Below are 22,500 nucleotides of genomic sequence, written 5' to 3' on the forward strand. Positions count from 1 at the left end.
GTTATTTACAAATTGTATAAACTTGTACATATTGGGTTTTTCAATTAAATACTTAGGTAAATATTTTCCTCTGAAATAGTTATACCGTCTGCATTCACAGATTATGTGGTACTCATCTTCAATTGAGTTACAATTTATACAGAGCCTAGAAGGAAAATCAATTTTTGGTCTCTGCCATCTCCCCCTTTCGCACATAAAATTATGAGAACCTAATCTAATTTTTGTAATGGCGAATCGAATTACTTTTTCCTTAATCTCGAATATATAGCGTACAGAATTGTCATTGTCCAAATGTTTATAAAGTCTATGATCGCTAGTTGATCTTATCTCCTCTTTACATTTTTGTAAAAAAATATCGCTAAGGCGTTGACTGAAAGTATGTAAAAACATATTCTCATTTTCAACGTATAGATAGTATGCAGATGACGTCACTCCGGTCTTTGTTATTGTTTTTGCCATCCGCGTTTGTGAGTTGTTCTCACTAAACTGTATTAACCAGACTATAAGACTTCATGGTTACACAGAGTTTGTGTGTTGGTCCGTTATATTTCCGGATGGCAATGTTGTGAACTCCTTGGCCAAGCGCATTCTATCTATTGATTAACCCAAACGTATCCAAAACCATATTTACACAACATTCCTCTTAGCAAAGTTACCCAGTTAGTACAAGAGATATGCTCTGTAGCCTGTGTTAATAATTTATTATAAATTATCTTGACTGGATTGTTTTCTTGTAGTTTTAAAATTTTAAACCAGTATTTAATTACTCTTATTAATCGCTGATTGATTAATGGGAATACTTTTAATTCATGATATACGAAAGCTGACGGTGTAGATTCCCTTACCCCCAGTATGGATTTTAAGAATCCTAAATGCATTTGTTCCATTTTTACCGCTTCACAATAGCCCCATATTTCGCACGAATAATAAAGTATTGGTGATATTAGAGTATTAAACAGATGGAGTTGGGTGGAAGGTGATAATTCCTGATATTGGTGGAGCAGAGAATATAAGTTAAACATTGCTCTACGACCTAGGTCTACAAGGTTCTGTATTCCTTTCGTAAATCTTCCACTACTACCAAACATAAACCCCAGATATTTGAATTGCCCTACTGTTTCTAATAATTTGTCTCTATAAAACCACCTGTCCATCATCCCGATCTTTCCACCTCTTTTAAAGGCAACGCATTTGGTTTTTGTTGTGTTAACGCGCAAACCCCATTTGTAACAGTAATCACTTAGACAATTAAGTCCTCGTTGTAAACCAGTTCTGCTTTCACTGAATAAAACCATATCATCGGCAAATAAAAGGACAGTTAACAGCAATGAGTTAATGTTTACACCTATGTCGTTATGCTGTTCAAAAGCTTCGTTAATGTCATTTATAAACACAGAGAAAAGAAACGGAGATAGAGACTCTCCCAGAAGAACCCCATTTGTTGATGTGAAGAAACATTCATCATGAGGGTCATCGCGCTTGTTCGTAGTGGATGTGAAAATTGACTGTTTGATGCAAAGTTTTATTTTACTGTACATATTTTGAAGAATGTTTGTGACTTTACAACTGATTTTGTTCTTGTGTAACTTAAACCACAGAGCCCTTCTATTAGCACTGTCAAAGGCTTGCTTTCAGTCAATAAAAGCACAATATAAGGGCTTAGAGTTGTTTAAAAATAATTCTAATAAACCATGTAAGATAAATATGCAGTCAGTTGTTCCTCTTTGTTTTCTAAACCCAAACTGATTTTCTGAAATGACGTTATTTAATTCTGCCCAAGTACATAATCTCCGATTTAATATTGCAGTGAAAAGTTTACCAATACAACTTAACAGCGTAATGCCTCGGTAGTTGTCTGGATTATTAATTTCCCCCTTTTTTGTATATGGGTATGATTTCACCAATTGCCCATTGTTGGGGAAAGATGCCACTGCTAAATACTTTGTTAAAAATCTTTAGTACAACTTGACGAAGAGCACTACCTCCATATTTTATAAATTCATTAAGAATTAAATCGTACCCCGCACTTTTGTTATTTTTCAAGCTTTTGATACTATACTCTAATTCGTTTATGTTTATATCCCCGTCCAACCATTCATCATAATGGGCATCGTGACTTTTTTCCCATTTGCTCACTTCACTTTCACCCGAGCCAAGTGGGGATTGAATATTGTTCATGGTACGGAAGTGCGTAGTAAAATCACAATCACCCGTGACTAATTTCTCCCTCTTTTTGATTTTATTCCAAAACTGCTTCGGGTCACTGCGGCACAATTGTATTAGGTCATCTGCTTGCTGCAACTTTAACCTTGTCCGTTTCGTTCGGCAACATTTCCGATAGTCATTTCTTGCTTTGCACATTTTATATTTATCCAATGGATTTTTTGTTTTCTTGTATATGTTTTTCAAATTTGTAAATACCTTCCCCATTTCCTGACACTCCCCGTCATACCATCCCCTCGTTTTGGCCCTGTTACTAAGTTGTTTTCCTACTTGATGAGGTTTGGCAGCAGCCAAAATTAATTCACTTAATTTTGTGATACTAGCATTAATAATCTCGTCATCGTCTCCGTCGCTATCAAGTATTTTTAAAATTTCGAGCAAATTCTCAGTACATTCAACTTGTTGCATGTTAGCAATAAACTCCCCCTTTTTCTCCTCCCTCCACTTTATTCTATTTTTGTATGTTGTATTGGAATGTAAATCTGGTGAATGGTTTAAAGTTTGACATGTAAGTTTCAAAACAATGGAAGCATGGTCGGAATAAGCATTAAAATCGTTCACAATAAAATTGTTTACTAAAGGTAATATGCCCAATGAACACAACGCATAGTCAATAGTACTTTGACCGTTTCTGTTACAAAAAGTCATCTTCCCTACCCCTTTATCTTCCCCCGCCCTACCATTGATGATTACCATGTCACTCATTTTACACATTCTGACAAGACGTTGCCCCCACTCATTTACTCCTTTATCTTCATTTGGACGATTGACAAGCATGTTGTTGACTGACAGGTGTTCCATTGCCATACATCTGATGCCGTCTATCTTTGTGATATTATTATCTTTTTCAAAACTTATATTTTCTTTATAGATATCAAATAGCCCGCCCGTCCTTGAGTTTAAATCACCTATAACGATAATGTCACCTTTCGATTTCAGTTCGGCAATCTTGTCAGTTAAAATCTCGTATGAGCTTCTTAACCAAGCGCATAATACTATCTATAGATAGAATGCGGTTGGCCAAGGAGTTCACAACATTGCCATCCGGAAGTATAACGGACCAACACACAAACTCTGTGTAACCATGAACGTTTATAGTCAGGTTAATACAGTTTAGTGAGAACAACTCACAAACGCGGATGGCAAAAACAATAACAAAAGCCTGAGTGACGTCATCTGCATACTATCTATACATCGAACGAAATAGACGTCACTCGGGTCTTTGTTATTGTTTTTTTTTTTTTTTTTTTTTTTGCCATCCGCGTTTATGACACAAAACTATATGAAACCTTGAACGTTTATAGATAGTATGCGCTTGGCTTAGAAGCTCATAACATTGCCATCCGAAAGTATAACGGACCAACACACAAAACGGTGTGTATCCATAAACGTTTATAGTCGGGTTAATATAGTTCAGTGAGCATTACTCATAAACGCGGATGGCAAAAACAAAGACCTGAGTGACGTCATCTGAATACTATCTATAGTCTGCTAAATACAGTTTAGTGAGAATTAACAGGTAGATAACCACGCCTCTCGGACAATCGTCATAATATAAACAATGGTAGAGATTGGTAGACACAGCAAACTACACAGGTTTTGCTCTCGATGGTATGTGTCTAAATAAAATACCCACTGTTCAACCGCTTGATCAATAGAACTAACACAGAAAACTATGTATAAATGTAACCGTTTAAAATCTGATCGAGAAAATCGTGTGATAACTAGTCACCCATCTGGCGGTATAAAAACAATAACAATGATCAGAGAGAGGGCGATTTCATTCACGTTACTGTTTATAAACAACCAAATATGTTTGTCCGAGCACGTGTGAGGGTGTGTCACAAATTTTATGTTTTGATTGGTCAAAAATCTACTCACAAACATGGCTGTTCTGAGATGCTATGTCTGGTCAACCCTTCTTTATGGCTGTGAAAGTTTGACTTTGACCAAATATCTTAACCAAACATCTCAGACTGAGAATAGATAATTTCGAAGGCGTGACGTCATGACTTTTCCTCCGAACTGACACGATTGATCTGGCGGTCAGAATTGGTGAGTACCTTACTTAAACACACACCATAAGTTATTTAGAATGAATATAAATCACACATACTACAGTGCACCAAATCACGCCTGTGTGACAAGGTGTGTTGTCTTCTATGGTGTTGAAGTTTTACCGAAACAAACTTCACAATGTTTGTAAACACTTTCCAGATGTTGGATATTTTGCGCACCGGGCGTACTCGGGGGGAATGCGTACAACACTTGGTGGTTTTTTTTTTTTGTTTTTTTTATGAAGACCACAAATATAATTATTTTTCATATTTAATTTAAATAGATCGAACAAAGTTGACGTCACTTAGGTCTTTGTTATTGCTTTTTGCCATCCATGTTTATGAGTAATTCTCACTAAATGGTATTAACCAGACTATAAACGTTCAAGGTTACACAAAGTTTCGTGTGTTGGTCCGTTATACTTCCGGATGGCAATGTTTTGAGCTTCTTAGCCAAGCGCATGCTATCACCATCCGGAAGTATAACGGACCAACGCACAAATCTATGTGTAACCTTAAACGTTTATAGTCTGGTTAATTCCTTTTAGTGAGAATTACTCATAAAAGCGGATGGCAAAAATTAATAACAAAGACCTGACGTGATGTGAACTTCATTCTATCTATAGAATGTGAAAAATTGAATTTGACGTCACGCAGCTGTTTGCTCTTGTTTTGAGACAATCCGTGTTAATTATTAGTTCTCACTAAATTATACCAATCAGACAATAAACGCTCAAGGTCACGCATAGTTCTATGTGTAGGTACGGGATATCCGGCTGGCGGGTGTGGGTATTTTGTCTAAACGCATAGCATCAATACGTTACAAGCAAAATATTTTAGTGCTTAGCTACGGAATATCTCAAAGGCTATGAAAGAAATGCTATTGTAGGAGAGAAGTGCAGTACCGCCGTACTCTGGGAAAAAAAAGATATTTGAAAATTTGGGCAGAAATCTCGTCCTTCAAATATCGATCGATTTAAATGAACCTCATTTTGACAAACATTTTAAAACCTGGGACTTTGCGAAGTCAAATAAGAAGAAAACGATGATAAAGAAAACAAGACGGAAGAGAAGGAGGAGGAGGAGGAAGAGGAGGAGGAGGAGGAGGAGGAGGAGGAGGAGGAGAGGAGGAGGAGGAGGAGGGGAGTAGGAGAAGGAAAAGGAGGAGGAGGAAGAGTAGGCGGAGAAGAAGAAGAAGAAGAAGAAGAAGAAGAAGAAGAAGAAGAAGAAGAAGAAGAAGAAGAAGAAGAAGAATGAGTTAAGGGGAAGCAAGTAGCTGCACTTAATCTTCACAATTTCCGTCTCAAAATGAAACAAGGAAAGGGTGCTTTATTTTCTATTTGTTTCATGTTTAATCGTTTTGTCTTGGATTTTGTTTTGTTTTTGTTTTGTTTTGTTTTTTTTGGGGGGGAGGGTTTGTTTTGTTTTTTTGTTTTTTTTAATTTGCTGTTTATGTTTTTTGTTTGTTGCTCTTGTTGTTGTTATTTTGTTTTGTTTTTTTGTTTTTTTTTGTTTTTTTTTTTTTTTTTGTTGTTGTGGTTTTGGTGGTTTAGTTTTTTGTCCACCCAGCGGCTGGTGAAAACGTATAGAAGGAACCAATTTGACGTCACTCAGCTCTTTAGAATTGTTTTGAGTAGCAAAACCAAAACCTAGATGTGCCTAAATGAGCCAATAAGATGGAAAGAATGATAACGTGAGTAAATGTGACTCATATATATATGGGAACAACACAAAATAAACGTTTCGAACTTTGGCCTTCTTCAAGTAAATACGAAATATTTTATATGTAATAGAAAATACATAAAACATATTTCGTGTTTTAGGTTTCTCAAAAAGTCGAATACACATCAAAATAAATGTAATTATGGGAATTAATAAAATGCAATTATTATTTTTGAATGTAGTTAAAATGCAGTGGAAAAAAACCCCAATAAAATGATACTTATAAATATTTTTACACTTATATAAGTGATAAGATAATTAAATGTTATTAAATTCTACGGTTACAATTATTATTCAGATGTATAAATTTTTGGGACACCCTGTTTATATATATATATATATATATATATATATATATATGAATGCATGTCTATTTATCCATTTTGATAATGAAATTTGAACATATCAAATAGTACTTATATAATTATTTTGGATGAGTTTCATTGCGTTCCTCGTCCGTAATATAGAACTGTTCTTTTCTTACAAAATTTCTAATTCTACAAATTATTCAAATGAAACAAGCATGTACATTTGTGTGCACGCAGCTATCGATTTGAAGGAAAGAGTTTTGAGATGGCCGAAGATTAAAGATCTAACTGACATACCAAAATCAATAATCTGACACTGCCCAAGGCATTAATTTCCAGGTTGTTCCAATTTAATTTGTTTCCAAATATTTTTTTTCATTCTAAGAAAGGAAAATGGAATAATGGATATTCGGTTTGTTCTCTAGATTTATTGGGTTAGAGTTTTGGGGAGGATGAGTATCTAGAGGAAACATGGGAAAGAAAACACGGGAGGGAGGGAAAGAGAGAGCGAGGAGGTGAGGAAGGACGGGTAGGATACTGTAGTGAGAGGTGTGTGTGTGTGTGTGTGTGTGTGTGCGTGTGTGTGTGTGTGTGTGTGTTCTAGAGTGAGTGAGTGAGTGAGGGGTAGAAATATAGAGAGAGAGGGCGAAAGAGAGAGAGAGAGAGATATATATATTATATATATATATATATATATATATATATATATATATATATATATATATATATATTAGAATATTTGTTAGGACGAGTATATGGAGGGGCTGACTGAGACATAGGACACAACATTAAAGAAGAGATAGAGGGGGAAAGGAGGAGAATGTAGAGGGGAAAATGAAGAAAGAGGTTTAAAGAGAAAGAGAGAGAGAGAGAGAGAGAGAGAGAGAGAGGGGGGGAAGAGAGGGGAGGGTAGAGAGAGGGAGAGAGATATGAGGGGAGAGAATGAGAGAGGAAAGGGAAAAGGGGGGGGGGGGAGGAAATATAGATTGGGAGATGGAAAGAGATCTAGAGGGAGAGGGAAAGTAAAGGTAAGAGATAGGGAAAGAGGGTAAGTGCGAGAGAGAAAGGATAATGAGAGATAGATAGGCGGTGGGGAGGGGGGAGAGGGAATGAGGATTACGGGGGAGCAGAAGAAAGAAATTGAATGAGATACGTTGCGGAATGAGAAGAAGGACGACTGAATGATTGTCTGCTGAGGAGTATTAACTAAGCTATTAAAGGACAATGCCGTGTAATTTCTACACATTATACATTGTCTGGCAACGCCTGTTCATTGCAAGGAAAGTATAGATGATTCCCCCATTTTAGATCAATAACAATTCATAGTTTGTCTGAGGGCAGTGCTTTACACTTTCTTATTAATGCCCATATTTGTTTTTACCCACTTACAAAGGATACAATGGCCGTCAACTTTTTCACAGCATAATTTACTCAGACCAGAATGGTATCGAGGTTTTTTTTGTTGTAATTAGTCATTTTCTTTACCCAAACATTATAATAAAAAAGTAAAGGAGATATATTTTCCTTCAAAGTCAATGCAGGTGTCTGTGAAATGTCAACAGCCGAATAGTTCAATGGTTACATACAGGAATTTTGTCCTTTGCGTAAACCAAATTATGTGTGATAAGTGACACATCAGGCAGTGTGTCTACGATTTAAACAGTGCCTCATCTTCCTATCTAAAGTCATTACAGACTTTTATAACAAAGAAGAAGAGCAAAAAAATATACTAGGATGCAATAGAAAACAGTTTAAGATGTGCTTCATCGACGCGTCGCAAAACTAGTGGACTGCTTAATGAAAAACAGACGATGCTTTAAATTCCTTTAACATACATTACCTATTTTGATCAAGAGATCCTATTCACAGCTTATTATACCGTCATAAGGGGTGACTTTGCTTCAAGGAGTAACTTTGCCTTTGTAGATTTGGACAAGTTAGATTATATTTAGTATTTTGACAGTTCTTTCTTTTGATTAAAACGAAAGTCTTCTCACAAGGGAGATAACTGCAACAAGCATGAGAATACTCAAAATGCTCCAAATCGGCAGGGGTAAAGTCACTCCGTGAGGCAAAGTAACTCCATCAGACGGTACAATGTTCGAAGGCATAAAAAATAATTGTCTATCATAATATATTTAATTACTTACAGCGTGAGATCTTCAAAGTCCTCCATTTCCTGCAGGGAGATTCGATTGTATCCACGTAGAGACATCCTGCTGGAGATTGAAGGGAGATCCGCTACGAAAAGAATCCTGTCAGATTTGCCTGTCGACGAAAAAGTCGCCGACAACAGATTCTATCTATCTATTATCTCCCCTGGAAAACACCTACACACGATGTCCTGGAACGACAATGAACTATTGACGGATTTCGGTTATGGAGGGATGTGCTGGGCCACACAAGCCATTTATCACGTGACTCACTTTCGTTATCCCTTTCGCTTTAAGAATTAGTAACTGTTATTTTGGGGAGAGGGGTGGGGGGAGAGAGGGTTCAAGGAAAGAACAGTATCATAATTCTTGAAGATGTTTCTAAGGGGTTCCAGTGTTCATTAGGCATGCTGGTTGGATGAGGCATCAACGAACAACGAGAGCTTGCGATGAACAGGTCTGAAATCTGAAAATAGAAATGAATGTTTTTAGTTATCAAATTGATAAATTAGGGAGCAAGGCACTGGTGTAAGATAAAGATATGAGAAAATGTCTATAAAATAGTGTCAGACAAATCAAGAAAGAATACTACAAGAAATAAAACCAATCCCAAAATTCTTCCCTAGTCAAGTAAGACTGATTTCTGGGATCCTTATTTTTTCCTTGTATATTTTTCTTTCTTGCTTTGTGTGGCACCGTTTCATACATATCTTCCGGTAATCAGGAAGACTGAGGTTCGATCCCCAGTCGAGTAAGACTGATTCTTGGTATCGTTATTTTTTCTTGTATTTTTATTTCTTGCTTTGTCTGGCATTCTTCCATACACACTTGTTCAGATCCTTAATGATTTTGAGTAAAGCGATCATTCAACCTTAGAGAATTATCTCATGACTTTTGAGTTGCCTCCCTTGACATTTGAAACTGATAATAAATATGACACTGAGATAGGAATTTGTTCACGTTTATTGCTACATAAGACAACAAGATGAATAATAAATATGACCCGTTGGTGTTAATCTGGTGTTATGTCAAATTGAACAAGATGGAGAAATTTGGATTTAAAGTTCAGAAATAATGGGAATTGGGAAGTTTCAGTTGCTTTTAAAAGTTGGCGAAACAAAATTCTCTCTTCTCCATTATTATTATTATTATTATCATTATTATCATTATTATTATTATTATTATTATTATTATTATTATTATTATTATTATTATTATTATTATTATTATTATTGCTATTATTATTATTTATTATTATTATTATTATTATTATTATTATTATTGTATTATTATTATTTATAGTAGTAGTAGTAGTAGTAGTAGTAGTAGTAGTAGTAGTAGTAGTAGTAGTAGTAGTAGTAGTAGTAGTAGAAGTAGTAGTAGTAGTAGTAGTAGTAGTAGTAGTAGTAGTAGTAGTAGTAGTAGAAGAAGTAGTAGTAGTAGTAGTATCGTCATCATCATCATTCTAATCATTATTATCATCGTCAATATTTCCACCCTCAATACTATAGCAAGAGGCAAAAATCCAAGATATGACCGTTTGAGAAGTGTGGAAAAAATGACAGCTCGCTCTATACAGTGAGTAGTGCATAAAACAATATTATATTGGCCCAATGGGATCGATAAAAATTGGAGTAGAAGTTGGCGACCTTCGATGAACCAGTTCTCATTCATCTATCTTTTTACCAGTTAACTGCCGTACTCTGGAAAGACACGTATCTCAAAATTTGGTCAGAAAAGTCGTCCTTCAAATATCGATCGGTTTAAATTACCGTCTTCTAGGCAAAAAGTCTCAAACATGGGACTTGATGGAAGACCTCGCGAGTGACGGCAATTTTGTTCCTTCTATTGATGTTATGCGTTTAGGGAAAATAATCACAACATCAGTCAGATGGATATAACGTACCAACACATTATGGAACGTCTATGGTCTGATTGATTCAGTGAGAACTAATCACCAAAATAGCCGTCTAAAATAGCAAAGAGCTGAGTGACGCCAAGTTCGTTCTTCCTATATACGCGCTCTCTCTCTCTTTCTCTCTCTCTCTCTCCCTCTCTCTCTCTCTCTCTCTCTCTATATATATATATATATATATATATATATATATATATATTGATTATACAGTGTCAGTTGGGTTAGTAATCGAGCATTGTCTGTAAAGGGTTAACACTGTTTTCCCATGAGTTCAATAAATCCCGCACGTCCCTAGAGCAAGGGTCGCATCAAATTATAGTCTAACACTTTTATTGGTTCCACAGTGCAGAGAAAAAAAACTATGCAATCTTAAGCACTATTTAAACGTTGACAAAACATCTTTTTCACATTCACATCGTGTTGAAACGGTTTTGACACCTCGCGGAAGGGGATAAACTCACGCCCCTCGGACAGTTGTCCGAATGTAAACAATGACACTTAGTTCTAAACTAACAAAGTACACGGTATTGATGCTATGCGTTTAGGTAAAATAAAATCTCAGGCACTATTTAAAAGCTAATAAAATATCCTTTTTCTATTGTGTCGAAACGGCATTGATGCTTGGCGCTTGGTTAAATTATTCACAATATTTGCCAGCCGGATATAACTTACGAACACACATAAATAAAATTTCTTAATTAAAAAAAAAAAAAGAAATATTGTGAGTTGTGACCAACCAAGAAGGAATTTGTAAGGGTACAGATAGATGGATATAGATGGATTGATCGACAAATAGATGTGTAAATAGACGGATATATAGGAAGATAGATAAATAGACTGATAGATATATAGATGATAGATGGATAGATAGATAGATAGATAGATAGATAGATAGATAGATAGATAGATAGATAGATAGATAGAAAGATAGATAGATAGATAGATATGTGGATGGATAGCTAAATAGATAGATAGATAGATAGATAGATAGATAGATAGATAGATAGATAGATAGATAGATAGATAGATAGATAGATAGATAGATAGATAAATAGAAGATAGATAGATAGAAAGATAGATAGATAGATAGATAGATAGATAGATAGATAGATAGATAGATAGATAGATAGATAGATAGATAGATAGATAGATAGATAGATAGATAGATAGATAGATAGGTAGATAGATAGATAGATATTTGGATGGATGGATAGATAGATAGATAGATAGATAGATAGATAGGTAGGTAGGTAGGTAGATAGATAGATAGACAAGCAAGAATGCTGACTGGCAGGCTGAGGGGAGACAGATAGTTAATAAAAGAGATAATAAATAGACAAGCAAATATACCGACTGGCAAATAGACAGACATACAGACAGATGTGCTTACAGATAGATCGGTAGATAGATAAGTAGATAAGTAAAAACCTAGAAAATTATATATAGCGCATTATCTACTAAACGTCCCCAAAGCGCTGTATTTTGCGTCGCTCTCCAACAGCAACACTCTAACTCTCTACCGATCCTTTTCGGTATTCTTCCAAAATGACAGGCTTACCCCGCAGAAAAAAAATGATTTTCTAAACTCAAACAAGCTCTCTACAAAACAACTTTATGTTCTTATTAATTAAACAAAGATCATTCTTCAAAGTTTGTGATGTACACAATAAAACTGAATAAGAAAAATGTATATTATGTTGTAACAAATGTGACGACTTTGCTGTAGGTGGTAAGGAGAGGGTTAACATGTAGGACGAGACATACATGGCTACCCACTGAAAATATGTTAAGAAAAACTCTACAGAAAACAGGTTATCATGCTTATCGATGTCCTGCGATTAAAGTAATCCCTCACCAGTCTAAATATAGCTTGTTTTATAGTTGTGCATTTTATATCTACCCATTCGCACGGTTAACAGACATCAGATCTAGCTATTCGGTGAAAACGTGCAATTCCAGAAGAAATGATTATAATATTTTGCTAAGTTTATTACGGGGGGGGGGGGGGGGGGGAGTGGTCCCAACAACTCAATTGGTAGAGTACCCAAGTCGAAAACTAAAGGACCTGTTTCAAATCCTTTGTTGAGCCTGAGCTATATGTGTCAGTGCATGACATAATCAGTCGGAAGGTGAAACTTTTGGATATTCAATTCTATTTTATTTATTTCAAAGAATATGCTCCCCAGAGAATTTGATCTTTATTTAAGTAAATCGGTTGGTTTTTCATGAAGTTATGGTCAGATCTATGTGAAAGGGATCCAGCAACTTTTTCTCAAATTTCATAATTTTTCAACTTGGCTAGCTGTAAAAATATTTAGAAGTGAAATTAAGCTTTGATATTTACCGAAGATGTACAAAAAGGGTTGATTTAATCATTTATGACAAGAACTCATTTTTTTATTGTTTTGAAATTGACCTTCTAACTAAACTTGGCAATATCTCAGTTCAAACCTTTTCACTAACCGACTGATTATGTTACACACTATAACATTTTTTTTCTACACACTTTGCCCGTCTGGAAGGAATTCGTTAACTCAGTCTATAATGTATGGCGGAAAATACTTCACAATCATTGATTGAAGGAGTTCCGATAGCTCAGTAGTTACAGCAATAGCTTCACAAGCAAAGGGACCGAGATTCATCCGGTGTGCAGTCGAGATTTTTTTTCTGACCCCAATTCAGTTGGAAAAAGAAAGCTACATATTAAGACTGAGTACTGGTCCTTGCATGTTCATTCAACACTTGAGTAGGGTTTGAACCGATGTGTACATATATATGCAGGTCTGACATCTAAACCCACGTATGGGCCTAGTTTGACATTACAAAATGGACAATATTTTGCGTCAATTTTTTGCTTTGAAATTTCCATTACAACAATGAGCCCATTATGAATTGGGTTATCAGACCTGCAAATAAGTGCACGACGATTTGAACCGATCAGCCTTAAGTGAGACAGTCCACTAATCCGTATTTTGCTATCGTGCTGTATAATTTGTAATACGTTTTATTTTCCTTTTGACCAAAGGAAATATGAATGTAAAGTGAAAATTGAACCTGAAAGGACCTGAAATTGAAAAATCGTGAAAAATGATCTAGCGCAATATCCACAAAAGTGTCCACCCAGCATTTAATGGGTAGCTGGATCTGTTAGATCTGGCGGAAAGTACTTTGCAGGAGACTCACGTCCTATACAAAATATAGCAAGCAATTGCTATTGTCCGTTTCACGCTATAGAAACCGGGATAAACTATGGCTCTGTGGACCTGGTGACTCTGAAGGACTATAATATCCACTAAATGTGCTCAAAGCTCTTTACAATGGTTCCTAGCCAACAGCAGCATGTAGGAAGAGACATGACGCCGGTTAGGCGATGTTACAATTTTTTCTACAAAGACAACGCAGTTAACGGCCAGGTACTCATTTAACCCCTGAGTACGTGAGAGAATATGAGTAAAGAGCCTTTTCCAAGGACTCAACTAACTGCTATTCAGAGCGGTACTCGAACCTTGGACCCTCCTATCCGATGGCGAGTGTCAAACCACTTGACTACAATTTATAAATTTAAAGGCAGGTCTCAGAGCCATGAGGCTCAGGGACCTGGAGTTTATCCCAGTTTCCATAGCTTGCTATCCCTTTAATAGTAGTCTAGTCTATCGCAACGCACTTTCCGCCAGATCTAAAAGACACAGCAACCCAATCGCTGCCGGGTGGGAGATTGGGGGGGAGGGGGGGGGTCAGAAAAAAAATCTCGACTGCACTTTTAAAACAGGTGCTTTTTACATAGCGCAATGTCCACTAAATGTACTCAATGCGCTATACAAATGGTCCATGAGCAACAGCAGCAAGTAACACGTAGAATGAGACATAACGCGTGTTAGGCGATATTACATTTTTTTTTCAGACAGTGACAACGCTGTTAACAGCCAGGTACTCATTTTACACCTGAGTACGTGAGAAAATGTGAGAAAAGAGCCTTTTTTCCAATGACTCAACTATTCGCAGAGCGAGGCTCGAACCCAAGACCTTCCGATCCGAGAGCGGATGTCATACCACAAGACCACATAGCCGCACTCAATCTCCTTAGTAAAAGAATTTACAGTAAATTGGATTATCAAAATCAAATAAGTTTAGTTTCAAATTTAGTTTGAACATCAACCTAACCCCACATTTGCGCGTCAATGTCCCGCAGCATATTGAACGCAGGCCTCAAAATTAAGAGCATAATTCTTTTGCCAAACATCATCTGTGTAGAATTCCAATTGGGGATCACATATTTCTCCCACGTTTCTTTAGATATCACTTGAAACACTTAACATATACATCAGACCACCAATGCATGCGTTTAATATCATTTAGATTTACCTAATAAAACTCCTATCGAAATTTATCACGATCCATCGGTGTGTGCCAAAAACTACTTTAAATCTAAGAGATACTCTATAACACACCTACGTGATATAACAAGACACATCTTGTACACACATGTGTTGAAAACGGATATCAGACCACCGCTGTCAGATTTCCGAACATGTCTTTTATTTTAACTCTTCTCTTATGCATGATATCCAGAAGCGTGGCGTCATCATAGTATATGGTAGTGCGGCAATGTTCATAGGGAGAAAAACTTATATTATAAATGAATGAAGTTATTGACGTCACCAGGTCCCTTGTTTTCAAACCGCCAGTTTGGTGATTAGTTCTCACTAAAAAATAAATCAATCAGACTATAAGGGCCAGACAAGATTTGTGTGCGGTGTGATTCATCTAACAAAAAGTAAGCTGCTATTATTTCTAAACACGGAAATAGAGGTGGTACTTGGCACCACACCAATCAATAGCGCAACGCCACTGATAATTATATCAAAGATATCCGAGGCCACTAATCTTTGTTGGAATGAACTTAAATGATTCCTCTTTAGCTGGCTAATTCAAAAACAGATACGTCGAGGACCCAGGTTTGCGGGTTTTTGCCAAGATAAGAATCATCTGTCATATCATATATCAATTAAGGGTGATTTAGGCCAACTGATCTAAATCGATCTTTATAATATGAAGGACGAAGTTTCTGGCCTCATTTTTAAACACGTGTATTTCAGGTAACTGGTTAAATACCCTTCATGTTGTAAATTTACAAAATTCAACAGTTTGCACTTTTATCATAACGTTTTTGGCACCTGGGGATGGGAAGTAAATGTTAAAGTACATATTTTATGACAGACTGTTTTGCATCTTTTACTTCATCTAACTTCCCACCCGTCCCCTGCCCCCCCCCCCCCACCCACCCACCCACCATCCCAACCCACCCACTAAACCCGATAAATATACGTTATCGCTGCATTTGTTTATCTCTTGATCGATCGAAAGCCTCACTCAAATCGTTTCCGGTCTTGGGTTGTCGAGGTTTTTTGTTTTTTTTTAAAGACAGAACTTTTCTATAGAGCAATATCCACTAACCGTACTCAATGTGCTTCAAAGGGTTTCCATTACTTGCTTAATTCCTATCGAGCCCAGCAAGGCATCTATCATCTACTAAAGACATTTTGTCCATGTCTGTCTGTCGTCTGCATGGACACCGACGTTGTTCCCGGTTAGGCCAGCCTCTTTAATCTCTTTAATCATTGATCTTCTCCGGGGGTTTTTCTGGGCCTGTCTTTGGGCCTCTTCCTCTTTAAGTCATCAGCCCTCCAACGGTGTCCCGAGCCAGCAGCAATACTTACCATGTGGGACCAGTCATTACATCTTGTCTGCGATATTATAAAAATGTTGTTTTTTTTTTCGATAGAGACAACGCTGTTTACGGCCAGGTAATAATTTTACTTTTGATCTGAATACTTATGAGAGAATGTGAATAAATAGTCTTTATTTCCAAGGACTCAACTATGCGACGACGCTTAGAGCGGGACCCGAACCCTGGACCTTCTGGTCCGAAGGTGAGTGTTATACTACAAGACCACATATCCACACAAAGGATTCAAGGATTTTTGTTCATCAAGGAACTTAATTTTCCGACTTCCGAAGAAAAAATATTTTCATTTTTATTTTGAACAGAACGGTTTTTCCTTGAACGTTTTAGGATGACTATACATATTGAGTGGAAAAGAAACAGGTGCAGCACTGGATGACCTTTGAGCAAAACCGAAACAACTTGAAAGGTGAAGGACTGACAAGAATCTTTCTCACTCTCTATAACGGAAATTATGGTCGCCGATGTCGGCAAAGACGCCGCGCTTGATGTTGATAACAATAATCTAGTAATCCTGAAGTCCAACGTTGAGAATAGGATTCAATTGTCTGACGTCACGTCCGCCCAGCAACGAGCATCTTGGTTCTAAGCAATAAAAATCTGTACTTTTTATCCGTCATGCTGGCTAGAACTTTTTCACATGTCATTTGATCAGAATGTATAAAAGTCAATACATGATCAGATTTATAATGTTTTTCTCCTCTGGGTACACTCTTATGCTCGTCGGAGAAGTATTTTATAAGGGTGTCCGCCATTGTTCCCCATAGTTTAGAACCAGTTACAAAGTTACTATGCGTCATTACGAGGGAAGTGACGTCACGACTGTTGAAGCCTATTTCAAACAAGTTCCTAAGCGACCTTAGGAACGCGTGTTACAGGAGTTCAAACTTTCAAACGTAAAAGAAAACGTTTATAATACCTTCTTAAGACCTCACCCATGTTATGTTCTTGTCAAAATGTATATGAAATTTGCTGCTCGAAGCTCAAAGAAATAAATAACAATGTGAAATTGAATGTAAGCTTCAATTTAATAAAAGAAAACAGATACAGTCGACGTATAGTTGAAACATTCAATTCCGCATTGTTATTTACGTCAAAATGTATACAATTTACATCAACCGTTGAAAATTTAAATATCAAAATATTTGACTTTAAGAAAAGTGATTGTGGTAAAAATGTCATAATGGGTCAAAAGAAATTTTTTTAACTGGATGCTTGCATGGATGAATATTTCTCGAATTCCAATGTTTTATTTGTTTGTTTGAGTTATACAAAGCGACGAGCACACACACACACACACACACACACACACACACATATATATATATATATATATACATACATATATATATATATATTATATATATATATATATATATATATATATATATATATATATATATATATATATATATACAGGTCTGATAAACCAATTCATGATGGGCTCATTGTTGTAATGGAAATCTCAAAAAAATATGACGCAAAATCATGCTAATCTAGGCCCATGATTGCGTTCGGATTTCAGACCCACATAATTATATGAGCGCGTCGATACAAAGGGATGCCTCATGCGTTACATCGGTGGGGTCTAACTTCCTGTCCAATATGTCCACGCTGTGGGCAAGAACCCGAGACGGCAGAGCATCTAGTCGAAAGGTGTGTTGTGACGATGCTACCAGGCGGGTTTGCGACGGTGCACGAATGCGGACCGGACTTTGCTGATTGGGTCGATCGTCATAACATGATAGTGCTGCCTCATAAATAAGTGTTTGCTATTATGCAATAGTAAAACCGGGGTCTTCCGCAAAACTAGATGGATAAAACAATGAAAAATCTCCGCATTTTATAAAATTGCCTTTTTCCTTTACTGTAGATGATCTAAGTGATATTTTAAAGATTTACCTTGAATGGAAGGAAAAAATAAAGATAAGTATTGAATTCGTAATTCGTCCTTAGTCCTCATCGTGTTTTGTTGATAAAGGGGAAACTCGAAACGTCCACAGTGTCTGTATTCGTCTAACAATTTGAAGCTTACAATTCAATACCTATCTTTAGTTTTTTCCTTCGAGGGTCAAGCAGAAACATTTTCAATACTTGAATGGAAGGCAAAACTGACTATTTGGTTCTAATTTTGTATGTCATTTATTTACTGAAATACCAAATATTGACCCATAATGAGCTCCGTCAGTTATTCTATAATCCCACATTTTAAACCCTCTGCCTTCAACATTTATCACAACCATCAACCTGCCCAAATAACGCTAATTTATCCAGCTTATCCCTGAGTTTTTCCTATCTTTTTCACCTTACTCTTTTTTCGATGCCTAAAATTCCCAGTTCAAATTCCCACCGCTCCACATTGCGTACATTCCTGGCGCGTGTTTTCTAGCATAAAACTGATAAACTAGACACCTTTTGATTAACCCTTAATAGCGGGAGGAGGGGGTGCTATTTCAATTTTACCTTGAGCATAATTTGTGCATTTAAATGGCGCCATTTTCACTTAACGTGCTCAAAGCGCTTTACAGAGGGCCCTTCTTGACCAACAGCAACACACAACATGTAGAACGAGACATGACGCCTGTTAAGCGATATTACAATAAAAAATTTACGTCAGATACAACGCTGTTAACCGCGAGGTACTCGTTTTACAACTGAGTACGGTGAAAGAATGTGAGAAAAGAGCCTTTTTTTCCAAGGAATCAACCATACGCTGAACAAGACTCGAACCCAGGACCTTCCAATCCGAAAGCGAGTGTCATACTCGTACCACAAGACCACATGGCCGTACAATTCCATTCTTACTTGATGCTAGATTCTATCGTTTTCACTAACAGAGTAGACATGCAATGTGGATTCGCCTTCAGTTTCATCACTACCAAAACTTATATAGATAGTATGCGCTTGGCTAAGACGCTCACAACATTGCCATCCGGAAGTATAACGGACCAACACACAAAACGATGTGTAACCATGAACTTCTTTTATAGTCTGAATAATACAGTTAAGTGAGAATTACTCATAAACGTGAATGGAAAAAAACATTAACAAAGACCTGAGTTACGCCAGCTGCATTCTATCTATCATAAAATGTTCCACAAACGACTTTGGCGTCCACAAATCAAAATCGTAAGTTATTCTATTACTTTAAGACGGGTGTTTGTAATGAAGGCAGCGACGATGTTATGTTTTGATTGATTTCTTGTCTTTAATTGACACGCTCCTTATTATGTATTCATTACGCCACAATGCACCATCGTATAAAAGAAACGAAGTTGACGTTACACATCTCTTTGTATTTACTTTTAGACTGCCTTTTAGTGATTAGTTCTCACTAAATTATACCCAATTAAACTATAAACGTTAACGGTTACGAACAGTTTTGCGTATTTTTATGTTTAATTTTGCTAGCGGATGTTGTGAGTATTTTACCTAAACGCATGGTATCAATAGAAAAACATAATACTCAATGCCTTCTTTGTAATATTTAATTATCGATTTTACTCCTTTTTGGTGAAAATGGGGGTCCCGATAGCTCAGTTGGTAGAGCACTCGCTTCACACGCAAAGGGACCGAGATCGATCCCGGGTGTAGTCGAGATTTTTTTTAAAAAAAAAAACAATGAAAAGGTCAGTTGAAACCTGATAAAAAAATGGATCTAGGAAACCATAATTCAAGAGGAATTTGATCTGGGCGTGAAAGGGTTAAGTCTTGAATGCATCAATGAAATTCCTCCTATCTGAAACTCCCACTAGTCTTGTATTTGGTACAGATAATATGCAGTCCTTATCTTTTCTGTGACGTTGAACACGATAGCCTAATCACAGCGAAGGCAGGCGTCTGGCTGAGATGTGAAGTCTCCACAACTTCTCGGATTTTGATTTGACTTCAATATTGAAGCCTAGATCAGCACTCATTAACTAATGAACAGCATTGCTCTGGAAAAAAACATGTATTTAAGAATTTGGCCAGAAAAGACGTCCTTGAATTGGATTCGGTAGTCTGATGTCACGTCGCCCAGCAACGGCGAGCAGCCTGGTTCTAAACAAAGAATATGGGTACTTTTTATTCTTCATGCTGGTTAAATCTTTTCATATGTCATGTGATCAGAATGTATAAAAGTCAAAATATGATCAGATTTATAATGATTTTCTCCTCTGGATGCATTTTTATTCTCGTCGTCGGAGAAACATTTCATAAGGGCGTCCGCCATTGTTCCGATAGTTTAGAGCCAGTTACTAAGTTACCATGAGTCATTACGAGGGAAGTGACGTCATGACTGTTGAAGCGTATTACCGATTGATTTAAATGACCTTCATCTTGCCAAAAACTCTAGAATCTGGGACTTCGCGAAGTCTTCCTTAAAGTCCCGGGTTTGAGTGGGGTTTTTTTTTTTTTTTTGTCATGATGAAGGACAATCTAAAACGATCGATCTTTGAAGAACGACTTTTCTGGACACATTTTTTAATGCGTGTTTTTTTTTTTCAGAAGTGTGACAGTTAACTGGTTAATATATTATTAAGAGGCCAAAGGGAAACAAAAAATGTGTATTCAGTATCATGAAATATCCATGCGGCATTAAAATTAATAATTTTTTAGCATTGATGTTACTACATTTTTACTCCAATGTAAAAATAAATGGCTATGTGCGACTATGTGGTCTTGTGGCATGACCCTCGCTTTCTGATCGGAAGATCCTGGGTTCGAGCCTCACTCGGAACATAGTTAAGTTCTTGGAAAAAGCTCTTTACTCACATTCTCTCATCATACTCATAATATATAAAATGAGTACATGGCCGATAACAGCTTTGTCTCCGTTAGAAAAAAATTATAATATCACCTACCAGGCATGTCTCGTTCATCTTGTTACGTATTGCTGTTAGTCAGGGACTCTTTGAGCACATTTAGTGGATATTGCACTATATAAAAGCTCAAGTTTTTAAGTTTTTTGTTTCTTTTTTTTAAAATTAGTCCTTCAGAGCTATTAGGCCCGTGAAGCAGGAGTTTATCCCGGTTTCAATGATGTGAAACTTACAATAGCAAATGATTGCTACCCTTTGGGAAGGGCGCGAGTCTAAAGCAAAGTATTTTTCCCCAGATCTAACAGACCCAGCTACCCAATCACTGCTGGGTCGGCAGGGGGAGATGGGGAAAAGTATCGACTTCCCTCGGGATCGATTTCGTTCCATTGCACGTGAAGCGAGTGCTCTATCAGCTGAGCTATCAGGACCCCCAGCCAATATAAAAGCTTGTGTCTTATTCAAAGCTAGCGGAGAGTTATACTAGCTATACTTATTGACATCCTATCCAAAGGGTGGCGATAAACGGCTGCCCTCTGTTTCATGCAATATCTATGCAAGATTAAAGTTACTAATCTTTTACTAATACAACGTATACTGCTAATGATACTACAATTCTGCCGTACTCTGGAAAAACCCATATTAAAAAATTTGGCCAGAAAACTCGTCCTTCAAATATCGATCGATTTAAATGGCCTCATCTTGACTTCGCCGAAGTCCAGGTTTGAGAGTTTTAGCAAAGATGAAGGTCATTTAAATCGATCGATATTTGAAGGACGAGTTTTCTGGCCAAATTTTTTAATATGGGTTTTTCCAGAGCACGGTAGTTTTCGTACTACCATTTCTACTACTATTACAACTGCTCGATACGCAGTCCTATTCTTATCTGTGACGAAGAACACGATGGCCTAATCAGCAAGACGCCTAATTGGGATGTGAACTTTAGGGATATATTTTTTACTCTTATGTAAAGGGCAGGTCTTATTAACGGTTAGCTGAGTGTTAATCTACGAGTCTTTCCTTTGTTTTTATTAAACGAGTTATTTTATCGTGCCCAATAACACAACGAGCTTGCGAGTAAGTGTTATTGCACGATAAAGATATTACGAGTTTAATAAATACAAAGAAATGAAAGAATACCTTTTTTCCATCCCTCCAAGTAATGATATTAGATATTTTGTAACAAAATGGTATGGTATTAGTAATTCTATTCACCATAATTTATATCTTTCTCCTTCTGCTTGAAAGACAATTTGACTCAAAAATAAAAACGTTGGATGTGTATTCATGCCCACGAAAAGAGTATTTATAATTTCCAATCAGCTGTCTTTTACACCTAATTTCACACCAATACAATGTGCGAATAGTCTATATTCTTCAATCGTTGAATAAATCTTTAATTCAACGCGTTCAAAGCATTCTTCAACGATGAGATACGTATTTACTAAGAAATTATAGGGTTTTCCAATGAAGGGGGTGGAATAATAGCTAGCTATATTCTCATTAATGTGTTAAAGAGGGGGCAGCAAGAAATGGCTGCGTTGTCATGAAGACAAATCCACATGAAATCAAAATTGCTA

At 36.7% G+C, this 22,500-nt stretch overlaps 1 protein-coding gene across 4 annotated transcripts in view; it reads right to left on the minus strand.

Annotated features, from left to right (window-relative positions):
• LOC144973409 (short transient receptor potential channel 7-like) overlaps nucleotides 1–22,500 on the minus strand; it is a 279,226-nt gene that overhangs the window by 227,051 nt on the left and 29,675 nt on the right. For all 4 annotated transcript variants that reach the window (XM_078915835.1, XM_078915839.1, XM_078915834.1 and 1 more), the window contains exon 2: nucleotides 8,461–8,929. In XM_078915835.1, coding sequence (XP_078771961.1) covers nucleotides 8,461–8,525 — 65 coding nt within the window. In that variant the 5' untranslated portion in view covers nucleotides 8,526–8,929. The remainder of the gene's footprint in view (nucleotides 1–8,460; nucleotides 8,930–22,500) is intronic.

This window comes from Berghia stephanieae, chromosome 5 (assembly GCF_034508935.2).
Source record: "Berghia stephanieae isolate SIO BIC M18660-M18661 chromosome 5, UCSD_Bste_1.3, whole genome shotgun sequence".
NCBI classification, from domain to species: Eukaryota; Metazoa; Mollusca; class Gastropoda; order Nudibranchia; family Aeolidiidae; genus Berghia; species Berghia stephanieae.